This window comes from Sphaerodactylus townsendi, linkage group LG12, assembly GCF_021028975.2.
Source record: "Sphaerodactylus townsendi isolate TG3544 linkage group LG12, MPM_Stown_v2.3, whole genome shotgun sequence".
Lineage (NCBI taxonomy): Eukaryota > Metazoa > Chordata > Lepidosauria > Squamata > Sphaerodactylidae > Sphaerodactylus > Sphaerodactylus townsendi.
The window spans coordinates 22,240,213-22,260,026 of NC_059436.1; the positions used below are offsets into that span (position 1 = coordinate 22,240,213).

At 48.1% G+C, this 19,814-nt stretch overlaps 2 protein-coding genes across 7 annotated transcripts; one reads left to right on the forward strand and one right to left on the reverse strand.

Moving 5' to 3' along the window:
* Positions 1-45: 45 nt before the first annotated feature.
* On the forward strand, positions 46-9,647 carry LG12H11orf1 (linkage group 12 C11orf1 homolog). 2 transcript variants are annotated; one of them, XM_048512696.1, is made up of 4 exons: positions 46-147; positions 5,968-6,195; positions 7,595-7,661; positions 9,204-9,647. In XM_048512696.1, exons 2-4 carry the CDS (start codon positions 5,971-5,973, stop codon positions 9,380-9,382), a joined length of 471 nt encoding a protein of 156 aa, XP_048368653.1. In that variant the 5' UTR covers positions 46-147; positions 5,968-5,970; the 3' UTR covers positions 9,383-9,647. The 2 variants fall into 2 exon arrangements, with proteins under 2 accessions (XP_048368653.1, XP_048368652.1); XM_048512695.1 differs by lacking the exon at positions 46-147 and adding an exon at positions 4,822-4,863.
* Positions 9,648-10,192: 545 nt separating this feature from the next.
* CRYAB (crystallin alpha B) lies at positions 10,193-16,306 on the reverse strand. Of its 5 annotated transcripts, none has more exons than XM_048512693.1 (4): positions 16,038-16,171; positions 14,413-14,473; positions 12,341-12,463; positions 10,193-10,547 (listed from the first exon to the last, which is right to left on the reverse strand). In XM_048512693.1, exons 2-4 carry the CDS (start codon positions 14,434-14,436, stop codon positions 10,344-10,346), a joined length of 351 nt encoding a protein of 116 aa, XP_048368650.1. In that variant the 5' UTR covers positions 14,437-14,473; positions 16,038-16,171; the 3' UTR covers positions 10,193-10,343. The 5 variants fall into 5 exon arrangements, with proteins under 5 accessions (XP_048368650.1, XP_048368649.1, XP_048368647.1 ...); XM_048512692.1 differs by lacking the exon at positions 16,038-16,171 and adding an exon at positions 15,654-15,709; XM_048512690.1 differs by lacking the exon at positions 14,413-14,473 and having other exon boundaries at positions 12,341-12,466; positions 16,038-16,306.
* Between the last annotated feature and the right edge of the window lie 3,508 nt (positions 16,307-19,814).

A 19,814-nucleotide genomic window follows, 5' to 3' on the forward strand; every position in this document is an offset into this window, starting at 1 on the left:
GCGACGCGGCGGATGGCTCGTCATTTCCGCCCTATTGAGGCCTGACTTCTAGTGCGCGACTTGGGTTGCCGTGGCAACCACTGCCCACGCCTGCCCGCCTGGTGGGGAAAGGCACCAGCCCCGCTTCTTTGGCACGGAGCGGTTAAGGTGTGTGTGGGGAAGTGCTTCCGTCGAAGTGCCTTAGACAGGAGCAGTCTACCCCGACTTTCTTCCTATTCGGTTCGGGGGCTTCTTCAAAGCATCAGACTGGATGCTGGGTTTTGAGGTTGCCAATCTCCAGGTGCAGCCTGGACTTCTCCCAGAATTACTGCTTCCAGAGCTTAAAGAGGAATTTGCTGCTGGGGGTGGGGGTGCTTTATGGCATCATATCCCCCCTCAGATCCCCTCCCCAAACTCATACCGTCACAGGCTGCTACTTCACACAAGGGGGGGGTGGGGGTGTCGGCCCTTGTAATTCATGGCTTTGGCCACTGGGGGGGCAACAGCCTAGGGCAGGGGAGCCACTGAGGACGCTGCTGCTGCCCTCTACAAGCGCCGACCCCACCCCTTGTGTTCCCCGACCATCGTTATAACCATCGTTATAACGATGGTCAGGGGGAACACGACTTGGGCCACTGGGGCGCAGCAGCTGAGGACGCTGCTGCTGCCCTCTAGGGGCCAAAGTCATGAATTACAAGCCCCGACCCCCCTCCCCCGAACCACGGGGGGAGCGTTAGGGTTGGGGGGCTCTCATTATAACGCTCCCCCGTGTTATAACACTCTCACGGGGACGGGGAGAAGGAGGAGGGGGCCCTTTCTGCAGGTTTGGCTGCTGCTGCTGCTGCTGCTGCTGCTGCTGCTGCTGCTGCTGCTGCTGGAGGTTTGTCGTCGTCTCGGGGGGGACTCTGGCCGCCCTCTCTTCCTCCCTGGCCCTGATGGACGGGGAGGGGCTGTCAGTGGAGGAACGCTCGGCTGGGATGTCTTGTGGGGGGGGGTGGAGAAAATCCCCGCTGGAAAGTTGAAAGGGGTGGTGGTGGAGGGGGGGAGAGGGAAGGGATGGGGGCCAAGAGCGACCGGTCTGTCATACTGGCTGCTGAACCGCTGCAGCGGCAAAGGTGGCTTGGCCAGCTGGGCTTGCTTCAAGGGGGGCTCCGAAAGGTTCTGGAGCGGACAGTTGCTCAGGTGCAGCCACTGGCATGACGTCCACTTGGCATGCTGAGAGCAGAGGCTGCCTGAGAGCAGGTGAATCCCAGGAAGACAGAAGGACCAGGACTAGTAGTCAAATGTATTGGTCCTCGCCTGCTCCTGGGCCAATATATCTATGCATACTTGGAAGCGAACCTCCAAGGAAGTGGATTGGGGCTGGTTTGATTCGCAGCTTTCGCTCGCCTGTTCCTTCATGCATTTAGAGGAGGGTTGCTTCCAAGGAAGTGGATTTGCTTGATTCGGATCTTTCCCCACCAACACGCTTTTGCATTCATGAAAACGTGGTGATAGGTTTACAATCCAGTTTTGAAGATGAGTTAGCGGGCTGGCTGTATGAGTCTGTTCCAGCATAAATAAGGACAAATCAGAAGCACCAAAGGCTGACAAGGTTTCCTTTCAGCTTTTCTGGAGTAGAGCCCTCTTCTTGGTATAAGCACAATTAACATGAAGCAAGGCCAGTTTCATTAGATTTTGCTGTGAAATGAGTGGGAGAGGCTGTGGTTCAGTGGCATAGCATCCGCTTAGCGTGTGGTAGGTACCAGATTCTGCTCCTGCAATTTCCGTTCCTGCAATTTCCAGCTAAAAGATTTGATAGTTGTTATTTGTCATCAAGTCACTACTAATTTGTGGCAAGGCAGAAGGTATTTCCAGGCAAGAGACATTTGGAGGTGATTTGCCATTGCCTTCTGCATCATGACCTGGTCATTGCTTGCAGGTTTGAGTTTCCCATTCAAATACTAGCTGGATCCAGGCTGTGTATCCAGGACCATGATTATTCAGCAGGTTTCTATGGTGCGATCGGGAGTTTCAGCCTGGGTTTCCCAGGTCCTCGTCTGACACTTTAACCATCCCACTCGCTGGCTGCTATGCCTTGTCGAAGGCTTTTGTGGCTGGATTCCATTGGTTGTGGTGGGTTTTCCGGGCTGGTGGATCTTGTTCCTAACCCTGCTGCTAATCTCCATAGACAATATTAACACTGATAGATGAAGGTTCTATCAGTATAAGGCAGCTTCATGTGTTCATGGTTTTTTTTTTGTACCTTTGCCCCATTTCATGGAACTATAGATTAAAGAGATCCATTACAACTTGTGTTATTAAGCACCTGGGACAGCAGTTTTAAACAAAGTTATCCCCTTCTGAGTCCTTCACAGTGAATAGGCTTAGAAGAGTGTAATTCTGTTTAGGCTTGCATTGTGGGATTCAGCTTAACTTATTTTGGACTGATGATAGAAGCATTTTCTCTCTCTCTCTTTCTCCTCTCGCTGTCCTAGCCATGTTTTCACCAGACTTGGTAAACAGTGTACAGTGCTGCCTACTTTTTCTAACTTGTTGATCTCCTCCTGATTTTCTGCCAAAAGTGTTTTCTGTCGTCGCTAACAGAAACCAAAAACCAGTGCAAATGACAAACACCCCTCGAAGAGCTGATTCTCAGCTGCAGTCAGACACAACGGGAAAGGTTTCCAAATGCTTCCTGCCTTCCTCCTGATACTGATTGGAGGCAGCTGGGAAGAGGATGCTCTCAGTGGAATCCAGATCCTGGCAGGATGGATGCTTTTAAAACATTTTTTTTAATTCATGGCATAAATAGAAATGGACAAGGCTGAGCCAAACATGTTGCTAGTAGCAGGGAGTGAGTTCAGACACGCAGTGTGCTACTGGTAATCATGGAGTGATTAATACAAACAGTGCGGGTGCATTTCAAATAAATGCTCTTCCAAAAAATGCTCTTCCAAAGAAAAAGATATTCCAGGCTGTGATTTTAAAAGCCTTCTCTCACTGAATGTCGGGGCAAGGACATAAACAGCTCTGAGCAAGAGCTCAGGGGGGTAGAATTGGAATTGCAACACCCTCTAGACTTCCTTGGATCCTAAATGATGCCAAATGAGATTCCTTTTAAAGCAGAAAGTAAAGGAACTCCTTGATAGTCACTGTATTGACAATTTCAGAGATAAATTTAAAGTGATGTTCCAAGGTAAAGCCAAATAAAGCCAAACTGGGTAGTGTTGCCTCTTGTTGTGTGTTGCACCCGTCAGAAACTAATCAAAGCCTCATTTGTGGAAAAAACCCTGACAACCGCCCTAAAAGGGTATAGTCAGAGTGTTGAACTAGGATCTGGGAGATTCCAGCTCCTCAGTTTGCGTGCGTGCACACACACGCGCATATGTATGCGTGTTCCTGCTAGTAAAATGTTGGATGCAGTCTCCTTCGCTTTAAGCATACATTCCCTTTGGGTTTGATTCCCAGTTATGCACACATTTTCCTCTCTTTAACACTTGCCATACTGTCAGATCTGAAAATCCCCATGGTTTCAAAATGCTCTGTAAATACGACTCTTTTCTCCTTTCACGTTGAGCCTTCTTCGGGTTTGCTTACTCCCGCCTTCCCCCACTCACACCACAGCATGTGCCATATGAATGAAATTCACTAGACTAACAGCTACTTCAGGCTGCGCAGTGCTACCCTTCCGTTACAGTGTATGAGAGAAGAGAAATAAATTGGGAAAATCAACTTTAAAAAGGAAAATCAACTTTAAACGCAGCACGCAGACACGTATCAAAGAACACGAAAGGCACTGCAGACTATTTCAGCCAGAAAAATCAGCAATAGCAGAACACATAATAAACCAACCTGGACATAGAATATTATTTGAAAAAACAGAAATTCTGGACCACTCTGAAAGCCACTACGTCAGACTACACAGAGAAGCAATTGAAATCCATAAGCACATGGACAATTTTAACAGGAAGGAAGAAACTATGAAAATGAACAGAATTTGGCTGCCAGTGTTGAAAAATACTAGAGTCAAGACAGTGTCTAACCAGCTCCACACAAACACAGGATGACCATAGACAAAGGAAACAAAGGCCAGGATACTTCTATTCAGATGCTCCCACCAGTGACCTTGCTATCTCCATTGACACTCCCATGCTATAGTCTTCATTGTTACTCATACTTCTATTCAGATGCCCTCAACTATTGACCTGGTTGCCTTCTTTGTTACTCACAGACAATGTTTCTCCACCCACCCTGGACACTCCAACAGATATATATACTCCACTTGCTTTCCCAACATCAGATCCTCTGAAGATGCCAGCCACAGATGCAGGCGAAACGTCAGGAGAGAATGCTGCTAGAACACGGCCATACAGCCCGGAAACCACACAGCACCCAAACTTTAAAAATCATTTAAAAAATCATTTAAATTTGAAATGACCTGGTGCAAAAAAAAAAAATGTTTTTGGTCGTGGTGGGGTGGCCGCCCGTGGTGGTGGGGGCATCCAACTCAGGTGTTGCCCAGGGCTAACAGTTTGCCTCGTTATGCCCCTGGCCGGGTGACAATGGCTGGGGGGAAATGGTTCTCTCAAAAGACCAGGCTGCGTCACATCCGCTTGCAGCCCTCTCTAGCCACGCAACAGCTCAGCCACTTCCAGAGCCCGCACAGGGGGCTGCTCTTGCCACCCACCGGAACCCTGGTCTGGGGAAGACATGCCTCTCTCCCTCGGGCTGTGAGTCATGTCATGTTATTCATCGCTCACATGCCCCCCATGTGACTGATAACTGCGATGCCTTGGGCAACTGCCCAACCTACCAAGTGGACGTTACGCCAGTGCACAAAGTGCCTGTTGTGGGGAGAAGAAGGGAAGGAGTTTGTAAGCTGCCTTGAGACAGGAGAGAAAGGTGGGGTATAAATCCAAACTCTCCTACTCTTTTCTTCTTATAACATTTTTTAACCTCAGTGTCTTCAGAGCAGTTTAAGATTTCTTTAAAAAACACACAGTCTGCTTCAGAAGCAAAACAGGGTAATCCCTGCTTTGCATTTATATGGGCACCCTCCAAGGAACACCAGAGTCGTAACACAGAGGCAGGCGATGGCAAATCATCTCCAAACATCTTTTACACTGACAACCCCACGAGGTTGCCATAAGCCAGCCATGATTTGATGGCATGCAAACATAGGTTTTCATCCTGTGGCTGTCCTGAAGCAATGACACCTGTCCTCTCCCATGATCAAATGATGATATCACAAACGGATCGTGGGCCTTCCTGGCTGCCTGCTCCAGCTGTTCTCTGAGATTCAGGGGTGAAACTCCAGCTGAGCAGGCCTTAGCAGTCACAAGGAGATATATGAGCCATGGATGACACCGACAGCAGTAGTTCATACAGTACAACCATTTCTTCTGACTTTGAGGTATTTCTATACAGAGGTCTAGTTCAAAATCCTCCCCTGGTCTATCCAAGTATGTTTTCAATGTTTCTTCCTATAATAAGAGCACAAGAGTTTGCATTCCTGATAGGACATTTCCAGATGGTTTAGTTGTCTTAGTCTAGGGGTCCTTAACCTTTTTAAACCCAGCAGACACTGTTGGCTTTGGGTACTGTGTGTTGGGCACTTCCACAAAATGGCCGCCACAACTTGCCATCAGTCACACAGTAAGATCCTTGTGCAGTGATGGTAGCTACGGCCAACACAATGTTTTTAAACTGGTTGTGGTGGGTTTTCCAGGCTGTGCGGCCATGGTTTGTTAGATCTAGTTCCTAATGTGTTGCCTGCATCTGTGGCTGGCATCTTCAGAGGTGTGTCACAGAGGGATGTCTGTTACACACTGTGTCCCCAACACACTTTTCTCTGTGATACACCTCTGAAGATGCCGGCCACAGATGCAGGCGAAACATTAGGAAATAGATCTACCAGACCACAGCCACACAGCCCGGAAAGCCTACCACAACGAGTTCTCAATTCGTCATTTCCTGTCTTCAATCCCTTTTTCATCTTCTCCCTAGACCATGTCCCTGTCGTGTTTCTATAACCCTCTCTATGGTTCTTCGTTACCGGCCGACGGCCACGGGGAAGTGTGGGAAGACTGGAACAGCTCCTCCAAGTTCTTCCAGTATGGCTGGAGGTGCACCACCAACGAAGACTCGTTCTCTAACAAAACTCTGCTGGGTAACTGGAATCAGGAACGCTATGACATTCGGAGAGTCCTGCAGCCAAAACCTCTCCCTTCTCAGGTAAGAGCATTGGCTTTCGATGACCTGGCTCACTAGCTGACAAAGGCAATTGAAACGCTTCTTTGTCTCCCACGTCACATTTAATTTATTTCCTAATGTGATGGATGGTTGAAGCACAGTCTTGAGAGAGCTATGTAAGGGTGCAGGTTGTTGATGCCGGACTGGGACGACCTGGGTTCAAATATTGGTTCCTCTAGTAAGCTCAGTGTGATCTTAGGCAAATAAAACTCGTTATACTCTGCCTTACACCCCAGTGGGCATCAAAAGTGGTTTGCATCATTCTCTTCTTCTTCCTGTTATCACAACAGCCCTGAAGAGTAGGTTAGAATGAGAGCGATTGGTTCAAGTCATCCAGTGAGGCTCCATGGCAGAGAAAGTATTCGAATTGACAACAGTACATGTGAAAGGGGTTTGGGAGTCTTAGTAGACCACAAACTGAACATGAGTCATCAGTGTGATGTGGCATCCAAGAAAACCAATGCAATTCTGGGCTGCATGAATAGGAATATAGGCAGAGGTGGGATCCAGCAGGTTCTCACCAGTTCCCGAAAGTGGGTTACTAATTATTTGTGTGTGCTGAGAGGGGGTTACTAATTGGGTCCGCTTTTCCATCTCCACGCCCTCGCCTCCCCAAGAGGCACACTGCCTTTGAACATGAAGGTTCCATATAGCAATTGCAACTAATAATGTCATTCCCTGAACTGGGTTAATCCCTTTCAGGTACTGCAATTCATTGATTCTCAGCCTTTCGTATCTTTTATCTCACCAGTCTCTATCAAAGAACCTGTGTGTTTCACCATTGCTGTGTTCAGATTTGTGAGCTGGGGCATTTTCTATAATGTGATGATGATTTAGAAATGACCTGGTGCAAAAAAAATTTGGGGGGGTCGTGGTGGGGTGGCTGCCCATGGGGGGGACATCCAACTCAGGTTTTGCCCATGGCTCAGGTTTGCCTAGGTACGCCTCTGCCCCATTTGCTGAGGGGGGGCTGGTGAGGGACGTAATATTACCATCCTGTTCTGCTTTAGTCAGACCTTACCTGGAATACCATGTCCAGTTCTGGGCACCACAAATCAAGAAGCATATTGACAAGCTGGAACAGGTCCAGAGGAGGGTGACCAAACAGTTAAAATGTCTGGAATCCATGTTCTGTGACAATCAGCATAGGGAGCTACGTATGTTTAGTCTTTAGTATGGAGGAGAGGAGGTTAAGGGGTGACATGATAGCCATGTTTACATGTTTGAAGGAAGGTCACCTTGGTGAGGGAGCAAGCTTGTTTTCTGCAACTCTGCAGAGTAGGATGAGGAGTCATGGATTCTGCCTGTTGAAGAAATCAACATGATTTTGATTCAGATGGTTTCTTAGACAAATGGCACTAAATCTGGACTTCTCTTGCAGTTCAGCCACTACTTCGAGTCCACCTACTCGTCGGATTATTCCAAGGAAGTGCCTCGCAGTACTAGAAGTAGGTGCCAAAAGCGGAAATGCAGGCAGAGTCCTCAAGGGGAGAGACCCAAACACCCAACTTTTCCCTGGCCATCCATCAACAGAAACAGCTGGGTGTCATCTGCATATTGATGGCAGCCCATCCCAAAGCTCCCGACTAGGTGGGCAAGGGGGGGCATATAGATTTTAAACGACACTGGGGAGAGAATCGCTCCTTAACAGGACTCCACACACCAAAGGGTGTCATGATGAAACTCTTTTCCTCAGAGCCACCCTCTGTCCCCAACTCTGGAAAAATTAGACCAGCCATTGAAGGACTGTCCCACACACTCCAGTATTGGTGAGGCCACGGGTTATGGTAGACTGTGTCAGACACTGCTGAGAGATTTACAACAGCAGTGTGGACTCGCCTCAATCCAGCAGTTTATGGAAATCATCTGTGATGGTCACCAGCACAGTCTCCATCCCATGGCCAGGCCGGAAACTGGACTGGAATGAGTCTAAAGCCAGTGTATCCTCCAAGGAAACCTGTCGTCACCTGTTCAGCTACCTTGCCCAGAAATTATAGGTTCAAGACTGGGCAGTTGTTGGCTAGATGTAAAGGATCTAGCATTGGCTTCTTTAACAGCAGTCTCATCACTGTCTCTTTCAACTTTCCCGGGAACTCATAATTGCTTCCAGGGAAACTTATACCCTCCGTGCACTGGCCTTAACTAGCCAGGATCGGTGTGGGGTCAAAGAGGCAAGTGGTTGGTTTAACAACAGACAGGACCCTGTCAGCATCGGCCAAAGGGAGCCATCTGAATTGATCTAATACGGAAGCTGAAGGCGCCCAAGGGGCCTCTAGTTCATTTACCATATCAAAAATTAGAGAGAAAATCATGGCGACAAGATTTTGTCTGTCAAATAGCTCACAAAAGCCTCACAGCTAATGACAGAATCACTAACATTTTGGGAGTCCCTTGACAGGAATGTAAGGGATCTAATTATCCTAAATAATCGTGCTGGGTGAGAGATTGCGGATGCCGTGGAATGGCCAAAGGGCTGCGGAGGTGGGTTAGAAATGCAGGAAGTAAATGATATTCACAAAGAGTTGAAGGAACAAAAGTGCAGGGTCCCAAAAGGGGGTTGTAGAAGAATGGGATTAACCCAGCGGGATGCAGCCGAGGGAACCAGATGTTCAAGGGAACTTAGTCTACCTCTGTTATACCCCCTCCACATTGTCAGTTATTCCAAAGCATTTTGTCTGTGTTGCACTTCTCTCTGTGATACACCTCTGAAGATGCCGGCCACAGGTGCAGATGAAACGTTAGGAACAAGATCTACCAGACCACGGCCACACAGCCCAGAAAACCCACCACAACCAATTATAACTGGTATAATTTAATCCCACCCTCTCCCCCAGTGCTCTTATGGTCCGGCAGGACAGCCTCTTTGGTTTTTCCAGAGTGCAGTTGCAAGATCTCGGGAGTTCAGTTTACCAAAAGCTGTGTCAGCAATTGTGTTCTCCCTGGTTAGTCCCCAGAATGTGCTTAGCCCCTGTTCCTTTCCCTGCTCTCAGGAGTTATACGAGAACCTCACTGGTTCCCTGGCCACCAACCGGAACTGGAGCCTCCTCCAATCAAGCCAACTGCTCGGTCGTGCTACATGATAGACTACGAGCCTCCGCATGGTAGGAGACCTATCCTGGTGGCTGAAGAGCAGCCCAAGGAGCCAGAAGAGACTCAGCCAAAGCAGTGAAAATGGGGAGAGGCCTCAAGACTCCCAGTCTGGAAGGCCCTGCTTGTGTGGTTTGGTTGCTCCCCTCCCCTCTCGTGGCTGGGCTGCTGTCCAATAGCACAAACTGCAGCTGTAATTCAATGGAAGTGTCCCCGAGTGAGAAGGAGATTCCCATTCACAGTTGTGGCCCAAAATCTCTACTTGTTCTTTCACTGTCATATTCTGTGAAAAGCTGTCTGACATCTTAGCTTACTTGTTATTAAATAAAGTTCAGTTGGGCACTCAATGAGTGAAGAACCTGGATGTGTTTTTTTTTTGAAGTTTGGCTGTCTGTGGTAAGCAAATAAAACTCTGTGCATGCTCAGAGTCACTCTACTGTTTATTCGCTATTCAGAGGATCAACAAAATGGCTATGCTGGTTCAGTGCAGGAGCTCATCTGGAACCCACCAGATGCCACATGGAAGGTAACAGGCCTCACCTGCTGACTGTCCCCCAGTATTTCACCCAGAGGTCCCGTTCAGTTGTAACGGCTAATAGCCAACAATGGATGTCTCTCCCATGAATCTTTCCCTTTTAAGCCCATCTAAACCGAAGGCTGTCACCCCATTTTGTGGCCATGAGTTCCACAAGTCAACTGTGCCCAGGGTATGAAGTAGCATTTCCTTTTATCTGCCTTGAATCTACTGCCAGTCAGTTTCACGGGGCGATCTCAAGTCGCAATATTATGGTTGAAGGAAAAAGGTTTCTGTTTGCTGCCTTCACGACATGCATTGGTTTGGAGGCCCCTTTGAAAAGGCCTGTCCCTAACACGGAAGGAAGAAGCCAGCGGATGCTCATACACGTTGGTTTATTTGTCAGTACACAAGCTCCTCTGCGTATCTCAGCACGAATAAATAAGAGCAGCCAGTCAGAGACCCCCCACCGCTGTGAACAGACAGAAAGGCTTCCTTGGATATAAAAGAGCGGGGCTCGAAGAGTCGTTCACTTCCTTGGCCCCACTACTAGGGCAGATTTGTCCTCCCGGGTGATGGGGATGGTGCGCTCTGGGACTTCTGATGGTTTCCTTGGCCCATTCACGGTCAGAACACCATCCGAAGAGAGGGAAGAAGTGATGGAGAAGGGATCCACATCAGCTGGGATCTTGTATTTCCTGCTGAACTCTCTGGCTACAAAGCCTTGTTCATCCTTGGTTGCGGAGGGGAACAGTTAAACCAAAAGTGTTATTTTGTGGTTTTTCAAGATGGTATACACAAAAGTCTCCCAGACAGGCAGGAACTTGAGTTTATTGAACCTTTTACATTTCAGCCTGGGATTTCTTGGGCATATTGAAACCTCTTACATTTCAACTAGGGCCTTCTTGGGCTTATAAAACCTTCTTTTGTTTCAACCGGGACTTTCTCGGGCTCCAATCAGGTATGCTGTGTTTTAAATTTATACCTTGCCCTACCCTGGCAAAGCTGGGCTCAGGGCAGTGAGCAATGATGTCATCGCATAGATATAAATATGATCAATGAAACCATCCCACGAGCTACGTATCTCAATTAAAATCTCAGTCATTTAAACATCTATAATTAAATTGTCATAGCGATATAAAGTCCTTGGGCTTGGCAGTAATGCAAATAAGGGAGGGGAACCCCCACGGGGCTGTCCTCTCAATAAGCACGCAAAACCCAACATCCCACAACCACCTAATTCCACAAATCCAGCAGTTCCTAATCCACGGGAAGGGAAGGGAGGGAGGAACTGGGAAAGAAGAAACGAGCGGGAAGGCAAAAAGAAGAAGGGGAGGGGGAGGCCAGGCAAGATGGCAGACCCCAACTGCCTCTAGTCACAGGCCTGGTGGAACTTCTCTGTTTTCGAGGCCCTGTGGAATTTTGCCATGCCCTTCAAGGCCCTGATCTCAGGTGGAAAGGTGTTCTACCAGGCTGGGGCCAAGGCCAAAATGGTGTCCCTTCCAACTTCCTCTTAGGTCTTGCTCATTCAAACAGGTGGCCATGAGCAGTGGTGGGATCCAAAAATGTTAGTAACAGGTTCCCATGGTGGTGGGATTCAAACAGTGGCGTAGCGCCAATGGGGCTGGGCGGGGCATTCCGGGGGCGTGGCCGGGCATTCCGGGGGCGGAGCATTAATAATTTCTCTGTTACTGTAAAAAACTCTTACTGTAAAAATAAAAGTTCCTGATTTCCAGCTGGTATCTTTCTGTCCATAATTTAAACTCATTATAGCAAGTCCTATCGTCTACTGCCAACAGAAACAACTACTCCTCTAATTAACTGCCTGTCAAATACTTAATACTTTCAAATACTTAATTTTGTTTCTAGAAATCAAAAGAAGGATACTTTCCTTAAACAAGGAACTTTACCATATTTCTAAAACATGTTTTTAAAACAGCCCAACAGGGAGAATTTTCGACCTTCGCTAACCAGCCACATAGGAAACAACAGGACTTCATGATTTTGGGACCTAATGGAATTTCTAATGGAAAAGCAGACCCAATTAGTCACCCCCTCTCGGCACACACCAATACCGGTAATTAGTAACCCACTCTCGGGAACTGGTGAGAACCTGCTGGATCCCACTTCTAGCCATGAGGTAATAGAGCCCTGATTGGATCAAACAGACTGAACCACCACAGCTTTGAATGTTCCTTAGAATCTCGCACAAGAGAAAGAAGGGTTCTGCCTCCCGCTCATTGTCTGCTGTGCTGGCTTTTCAGTTTGCAGGGGGTTTTCAGCAGACAGGAAGTGTTGCCAACTGCAGCCCTCCATAATTCTCTGTGCGGAGTAGAACAGTCCATTCCTCAGAGTTCTACCCCCTCTTTCTCCTACTTGTGTGACCCCGGTCTCTGAGAGGACTAACAGCAGTGCTGACATCTCCATCCTTGATGGGTGTCATAGTTTGGAAAGGCTCAGCTCAGCTCTGCTCTTCCCCCCACCTCACCCCATCTCCTAACCCCCTGCGTTTTGACCACAACTGACCTGTCGTTCCTCATGTTTCCCATGGATTTCGATTGTATCTCCCACAACCTTGACTTTTAAGTCCTCTGGAGAGAAATGCTTCACGTCAATATTTACAGAGAATTTGTCTTTATCCAGTTGCATCTGCTGACAAAAGAGTCTGGTTAAGGCAATCAGACTGATAAAAACAATGTTTTCGTATTATCAAAATGCTTACGACAGCCGGGCATCAGATGTGAATCAAATAGCTATGGAACTCGATCCATTTCGATGCCCCAGGTTAGCCCGACCTCATCAGATCTCAGAAGCAACCAGGGTCTACTCTGATAGAACTTGGATGGAAGGCCACCAGGAGTACCAGGGTTTCTATGCAGAGGAAGGCAATTGCAAATCACACCTCTTGCCTTGAAGGCCAGCGGGGTTGCCGTAAATCAATTGTGGTTTGACAGCACATTCGACCACCGGATAGTATTGATTTTGATGGACCAGCAGCCTGCCTCAGTGCAAAGCAGCTTCATGTATCTTGGGCCCTTTCCCCACTCACCGTTTGCTGCGCGCTACTCTCGCCGAGTAGCGCGGGGTCCACCTGCAGTCCCCACTACAGGGGCGGCAACAACGCAGCCGCCCCGACTCTGCTGCTCTTGCGCCCCCTCAGCGCGGGTCATTCTGGCGCTGCTCAAAATGGCGCCTTTTGATGACCCCGCGTGGAGCGCGAGGCAGTGGAGAAGCCCGGTAACACGACCCTCGCGCTAAAAAGGTCCGGGACCAGAGGAAACTGATGTCATTTTAAAAGTGTGGAAATGGCCTTGGATGTAGGAAAGCAGGGGCGGGGAATGCCTGTCCAAGACACTGTCAGTTCACAGTTTGTTCAGAATAGAGCTACCACAATAACTTTAAGCCACGGAAAGCACCTGAAGCCAGCTTCCTAAGGTTTCGTGAGTTGCCAGTAAACTTCAAGGTCAGTGCCAGTGATTCCCTTTAAAGCCCTTCTGACCCGTGATAGCTGTTGGAGTGCCTTCCAGCTCTATTCTTCCTGCTTATTCTGGTCTGCTGGAGAGCACTCACTGGTTATTCCAGGCATTTGCCTCCTCATGGCAGTGACCACTTCTCTGCAGGTGTTCTCTGCAGGTTGCAGAGCCGGCTGCTTGCTGCAGTTGGTGAGATCTGAGCCATTGCTATGTCATGGAGGGCCTCGGAGAGTCACCTGGTAGCACCTTCAGACCCATGAGATTTGCAGGGTATAAGCTTTCGAGGGTCAAAGCTCCTTTAAGGTGCTATGGGACTCAGACCTTTCTCTTCCACTGAAGACCAACATGACTACCCACCTGCAACGATCTTGGGGAAATCGCATTTCTCTAGGGTTTCAGTAGCTTATATCGCATGTGTATTATATGCTGCTGATTATTATCTCCGACTATTGATTCAATTCATATCCTTTTTAACTGCTGGATAGTCGGTGTTGGCTACTGATTGGTGCATCTCTTGATTTATTTTTATTAATGTATTGTTCAAGGCTTTCATGGTCGGAATCAACTGGCCATTGCTGGTTTTCTGGCCAGTGTGGTTGAGTAGTTTTTGCTCTTAATTTGCTGTCTATGGCTGGCATTGCCATAGACGCGGGCAAAACGTTAGAAGCAAAAACTACCCGACTACGGCCGCAAAGCCCAAGAAACCCACAACAGCCAGTTATCTTTATCGTTTCATCATTTAGAACGCAGTGTTGTTGCTCCGACAGAAGGGTGTGAAAAAGGTCCCCCCACGATGGAAGCTTCAGCAAAGAATGTAGAGCCGCCTCTTGGCTAGCCACCTGGGGCAAAAAACTCATCTTTTCTTCCGTGTACATTGGCAAGGTTCCCATCCAGGCACCAGCCAGACCCAGAGTGGCTTCACTTTTAAGTTTCGATCATGTGCCTTCACACTAGTTCCCGGTGCTTTCTCCTGAACAGGGAGTCATAAATCTAATAACAATACTAACAGGAAAATAAATAGGCATGGTCCCTGTTTGTAGGTTTAGGACTTAGAGGAAATGGCTAGCTGTTACTCATCCCCAAAATGAAGGTCTGGTCCATCACCCAAACCAAACTGAGACTTGCCTGCTTGTGACGGCTTCTCTGCATCAGCACTACAAGCGGGTTGTGTCTGAACAGAAACTTTCTACAATACAAAAGGGGGAGACAGCAGAAATTCGGCAGAATAACCACCCTTGGGAGGAACTATTCCAGAAGCAAGTCACAAAAGAGAACTGTGGAAATAGAACACATTTCTCACCAGGCAACTACTACAACATATGCCCAACCCTCTGCAAATCAGCCTTCATTGGACATTTTAAAAATTATGTGGCAAGACACACCCATAATGCAAAAGAAAAAAAAAACAGTTTGCAAGAAAGGAAACCACAGTCACGGAGCAGGTAATAAAGGCCTTATTGCAGGAACCATATATGTCTTCACCATTGTGGCTGCTAATTTAGCTGGCTTTAAAAGAGGATGAGAGAAGTATGTGGAAGAGTGGATCATCATTGGCTATCAGCCTGAACCGTCATGTTCAGAGGAAGTAACCCGCTGACCACTATTTGCCATGGGGCAACAAGAGGGATTGGCTCCAGCCTCTTTGCATGCCTGATAGGAGCGTCTCATTGGCCGCTGTGTGAACACCAGACTAGATGGGCTACTGGTCTGACTTCGCTGCTCTTGTGTTAACAGAAGATGTGAACTCTACCCAGCAGTTCCCAAAGCTCCAGCCATTCACAGGCACAAGTCCTGTACTAGACAGAGTTAGTACAGTGGTCAGAGCTCTGGGTTCAGACCTGGGTTAAAAACCCCAATTGTAGTAAATAGGTAGATAGTCAACTGTCTTACGCATCTGGGAGGATACTCGGCAGTTGCTCCCAGAGTGTTACATTTCTTCCCTTGGAAAACCTGCTTGAACCTCAACCTGGCGGTCTTTCAGAATTGGTGGACGCAGTCTCCTAAGAAGCTATCTTGTGCTATGGAAACAAATACTCTTGTGCATTTCAGAGTCTTGCAGAATTTCCCAGGGCAGAAGTTAGTCCCCAAATAAGGCCATTTTCACTAGAATTTCTTAAACTGATTTGTACATTCCCAGGTAGAACCTGCCCCTGAATTTGAAATAGTTTTCTGTTTTGGGTTCCCGTCCCTGTGAACAACTTCAAATTCAGGTCTGAAAATTATTCTTATTATTGCTGATGGAAACAGTTGCTTCTGTGGTCAGTGAAAAGAGGGAATACTGCTTGTTTTTATTGTTACCAAATGTTTAGGTTGATTTTGTTGTGGGTTTAAAAAAATTTTTTAATCTATTTATTTACTTAACTTACTTGATGTATATGGGCACCCCAAACAGCTTACGTTGTTCTGGTCGTCTCCATTTTATCCTCACGACAACCCTGTGAAGGAGGCGAGGCTTAGCGGGTGGAGCTGGCCCAGCAAGCTTCCCTGGCAGAGTGAGGATTCGAACCTGGGTGCCTCAGATCCTCTTCCAACATCCTAACCGCTACTTCACACCAGGTCTCTCTTTTATAGCTGTGTTAATAACCCAGATTCTTACCTTAAACTTGATTGTAAAAGCCAACAAATTAATCACCAAATGAGGTTAATAGGGTTTAATTAATTAACGGGTATCACGAGCGTGATAGAAGGTATCTTGGGGTCGATGACCACTGTTGGGGTTAAAGGGCATGGGACAGGAGAGGGGACGTTACCTCCGAGAATCTGCTCTCTAGCCAGCCGGGGATCCTGAGGAGAGAGGGCCTCAACAGGAAAGGGCTAAGTGCCGAGCTGTGGGGGAACAGTTCCGATTCTGCAAGGTGGTCCCCAAAAGTCTGGTTGAAGAGGCGGCTCGGTGACCAGGAGGAAAACAGGGGCCTGCGGAAGAAAGGGTGGTGAACGGCGATATCCATCTGGAGCAGTCTGAGAGGGAAGACTGGGCAGCGGAGCGGTCCGGCCAGCCGAGAGCCAGGAGCCAGGGGTTTATATACTGTCCAGGGGTACCCCTCGCCCTGCCTGAACCCTCTGGAACCGTGATGTCAGGTATTTTATTGTCCCTGCTCCGCGATCTGCACCATTCCACACGGACTGCTCGATTAGCTGGGGATTTGCTTTCTCCCAACTGGCTTTGCCTCGGGGGAAAGAATACAGCTAAATTCCACCAAGTCAGCAAGAAATATCCCCCGTTTGCCTGCCTGCCTTTCTGTGAAAAGTCCAGGACCCAGCTGGCATCCCCACCCACCGCAGATGCCAGTGGAAGCCACACAGTTGCTATCTTTGTCTCACGAGCAGGGAAACAAGAGTCCTTTGTCTCCATTGCTCCGGGTCTGGTTTGTGACGATGCCACGCTGTGCCGGGAAACAACAGGATCCATATTCCTCGTGTGGGCTGAGTTCAAGCCAAATGTTACTCAGAAAAAAAAAACTTTTTTGCTTTCTCATAATTCTAAGTTCCTTGTTGGTAGATGCAGCTGCTGAATCATAACCCCAGGATCGACATTGTGCATAATTCACCTGTGGGACTCGCTGCCACAAGATGCAATAGTTGCAGCCCCATTCTAATAGAGTTCACTTTAGTGGGCTTAGAAGAGTAATGTTTCTTAGTATTATACCGTTGGAGCGGTTAGAGGCTCATCCTAGGAACAGGAAGGGGTCCAGATAAGAACATAAGAAATAGCCTGCTGGATCAGACCAGAGTCCATCTAGTCCAGCACTCTGCTACTCGCAGTGGCCCACCAGGTGCCTTTGGGAGCTCACGTGCAGGATGTGAAAGAAATGGCCTTCTGCTGCTGCTGCTCCTGAGCACCTGGTCTGCTAAGGCATCTGCAATCTGAGATCAAGGAGGATCAAGATTGGTAGCCATAGATGACTTCTCCTCCATAAATCTGTCCAAGCCCTTTTGAAAGCTATCCAGGTTAGTGGCCATCACCACCTCCTGTGGCAGCATATTCCAAACACCAATCACACGTTGTGTGAAGAAGTGTTTCCTTTTATTAGTCCTAATTCTTCCCCCCAGCATTTTCAATGAATGCCCCCGTCAATATTTTCTACCCCATGCATAATTTTATAGACTTCAATCATATCCCCCCTCAGACGTCTCCTCTCCAAACTAAAGAGTCCCAAACGCTGCAGCCTCTCCTCATAAGGAAGGTGCTCCAGTCCCTCAATCATCCTCATTGCCCTTCTCTGCACTTTTTCTATCTCTTCGATATCCTTTTTGAGATGTGGTGACCAGAACTGGACACAGTACTCCCAGTGCGGTCGCACCACTGCTTTATATAAGGGCATGACAATCCTTGCAGTTTTATTATCAACTCCTTTCCAAATTATCCCCAGCATAGAGTTTGCCTTTTTCTACCCTCGGCCATGAAACATGGCCAGCCACTGCTGCCGTGAGCTCTAGGGAGAAAGAGCAGAACAAAGATAGCATCATCTATAGAAAGAAGCGTCAGTAGATTTTGTTTTGTTTGTTTTGCCATCAACTATGGTGATGCTGAAGGCAAGAGACATTCAGAAATAGGTTGCCAGTGTCTCCTTTACATAGTGACCTCGTATTCCTTGGTGGCCTCCCATCCAAATACTGACCTGCGCCGCCCCTGCTTAGCTTCCAGGTTCTAATGAGCTTGGGCTAGTCAGGGCTATGAAGATCGGGGCAGTACTAATTCAGAGTTAAACAGAGTTCAGCAAACAGTCTCTCTATTGTATTGTCGAGGGCTTTCGTGGCCGGAATCACTGGGGTGCTGTGTGGTTTCTGGGCTGTATGGCCCTGTTCTAGCAGCATTTTCTCCTGACGTTTCACCTGCACCTGTTGGAGCGCACAAGCTAATCTAGCTCACCAGATAAGCTTTCACAGCTCAAGTGGCAGAGCAGGGAATCAAACCCGGTTCTCCAGATTAGTGTGCACCTGCTCTTTACCACTACACCACGCTGAGTGTTTACTTCCTCATGTCCCTCCTCTAGACCTGAAACTTTCCCTTTACATTCATGTGATTGCTAACAATAAAAAATGACTCATCTTAACCAGCTGGGTTAAATTTAAACCTGGGAGCCAGACTGGTTGTGGAAGGCTTGTGAATGAAGACGCAGCCGCCGAGCCAGAGTTTCTGCCAGCCATTACGACACCGCCAGCTGAGCATGACACCAATGCTGCCAGTCCTGTTCTGACTTTCTTTGTTCCTGTGCCTTCGCCCCCGCATCTCCATGGGTGTAGGCAGTGTAGGTGGCATCCTGCCAGTCCACACTCAGGTATCCAGGGATCTCAGCTTGGCACACCCCTGCAGGGGCACCTTGGAGTGCCAGGTACCGCCAGAAGCACGAGAGAACAACTGCTCGAAACAGAATCTTGCTCTAGCCAGGTCATCCAGAAACATGACATACATGTTCCCGGCATGTTCTCATTTTTGTACAGTGGGAATGTAGGTACACAGCTGGGATTTGATGGCAGAGTTGAAATTACATGTTGCATCAGTGTGTTGCTTGGCAGAGGTGTTGCAAGTTTCACCTGAAATTCTGTCTTTCAAATATTTCCAAATTCTGCAACAGGATTCAGGGGTTTTTTAGGAACACTTTTCTGCAATGCAACTGTGTTTTGCAGCAGATAAATGTTAAGGAAATGGTAATGCCCCCAACCCACAAACAACAATGCAACTGGATACAACATATACCTTGCTCATATGTAGCAGGGGAGTGTCAGTTTCACTCCACACAGCATAGGGATGGACCCAGGACACACACACATGGGCTGCATCACATGGGAAAACATAAAGCTTACACTGAATGTGACTCTTGGTTCTTCAAGATCAGTATTGCCTACTCAGACTGGCAGCCGCTATCCAGAGACTTAGTCATAAGCCTTTCACATCACCTGCTATTGAATCTTTTAACTGGAGATGGTGGGGATTGAACCTTTGGTATGCCAAGCAGATGTTCTGCCACTCAACCATGGCTCCTCCCCTTCCAGATCCCTGCAGGATTTTTTTTTAAGCTTTGGGGAAAGATTGAAAGCAAAGGCCTGGCCTGGGTGTCCTCAGCCCTGTAGCTTCAGATCCTGGCCCAGAAGGGCTGTGAGAGCCCAGCCCAGCCCCGTTTCCTTCTCTGGTTTCATCTTCTGTCCACAAGGCAGACAGGCTGTCTGTGCACCTGCTGCCTGAAAGGGGTTCTCCTGTTTCATGCCAGGAAAATCTTTCTGCAAATATTAATAACTTTCTCACAGTTTCAGCCGCACAGGCAAAGCGAGGCGGTCTCCGTTCAGTCCGTGGACATCTTTTGCCCAATAATGCAGGAGAAGTGCTCAATCGTCCTCATGGCTTCCATTGCAGCTGGCCTGGTATTTTTCCCTTTTAATAAAGAGAAACTGAGGCTGAGACTGATGGCTGAGCTGGGTTTTGAATGTGTGGCTCCTCACAACAGAAGCAGAGTGCTCACGGGAACATGCGGGGTCACGCCAGCTCGTCACGTGGGGGGTTTTGATGGCAGTCATGAACAGTGGAGTGA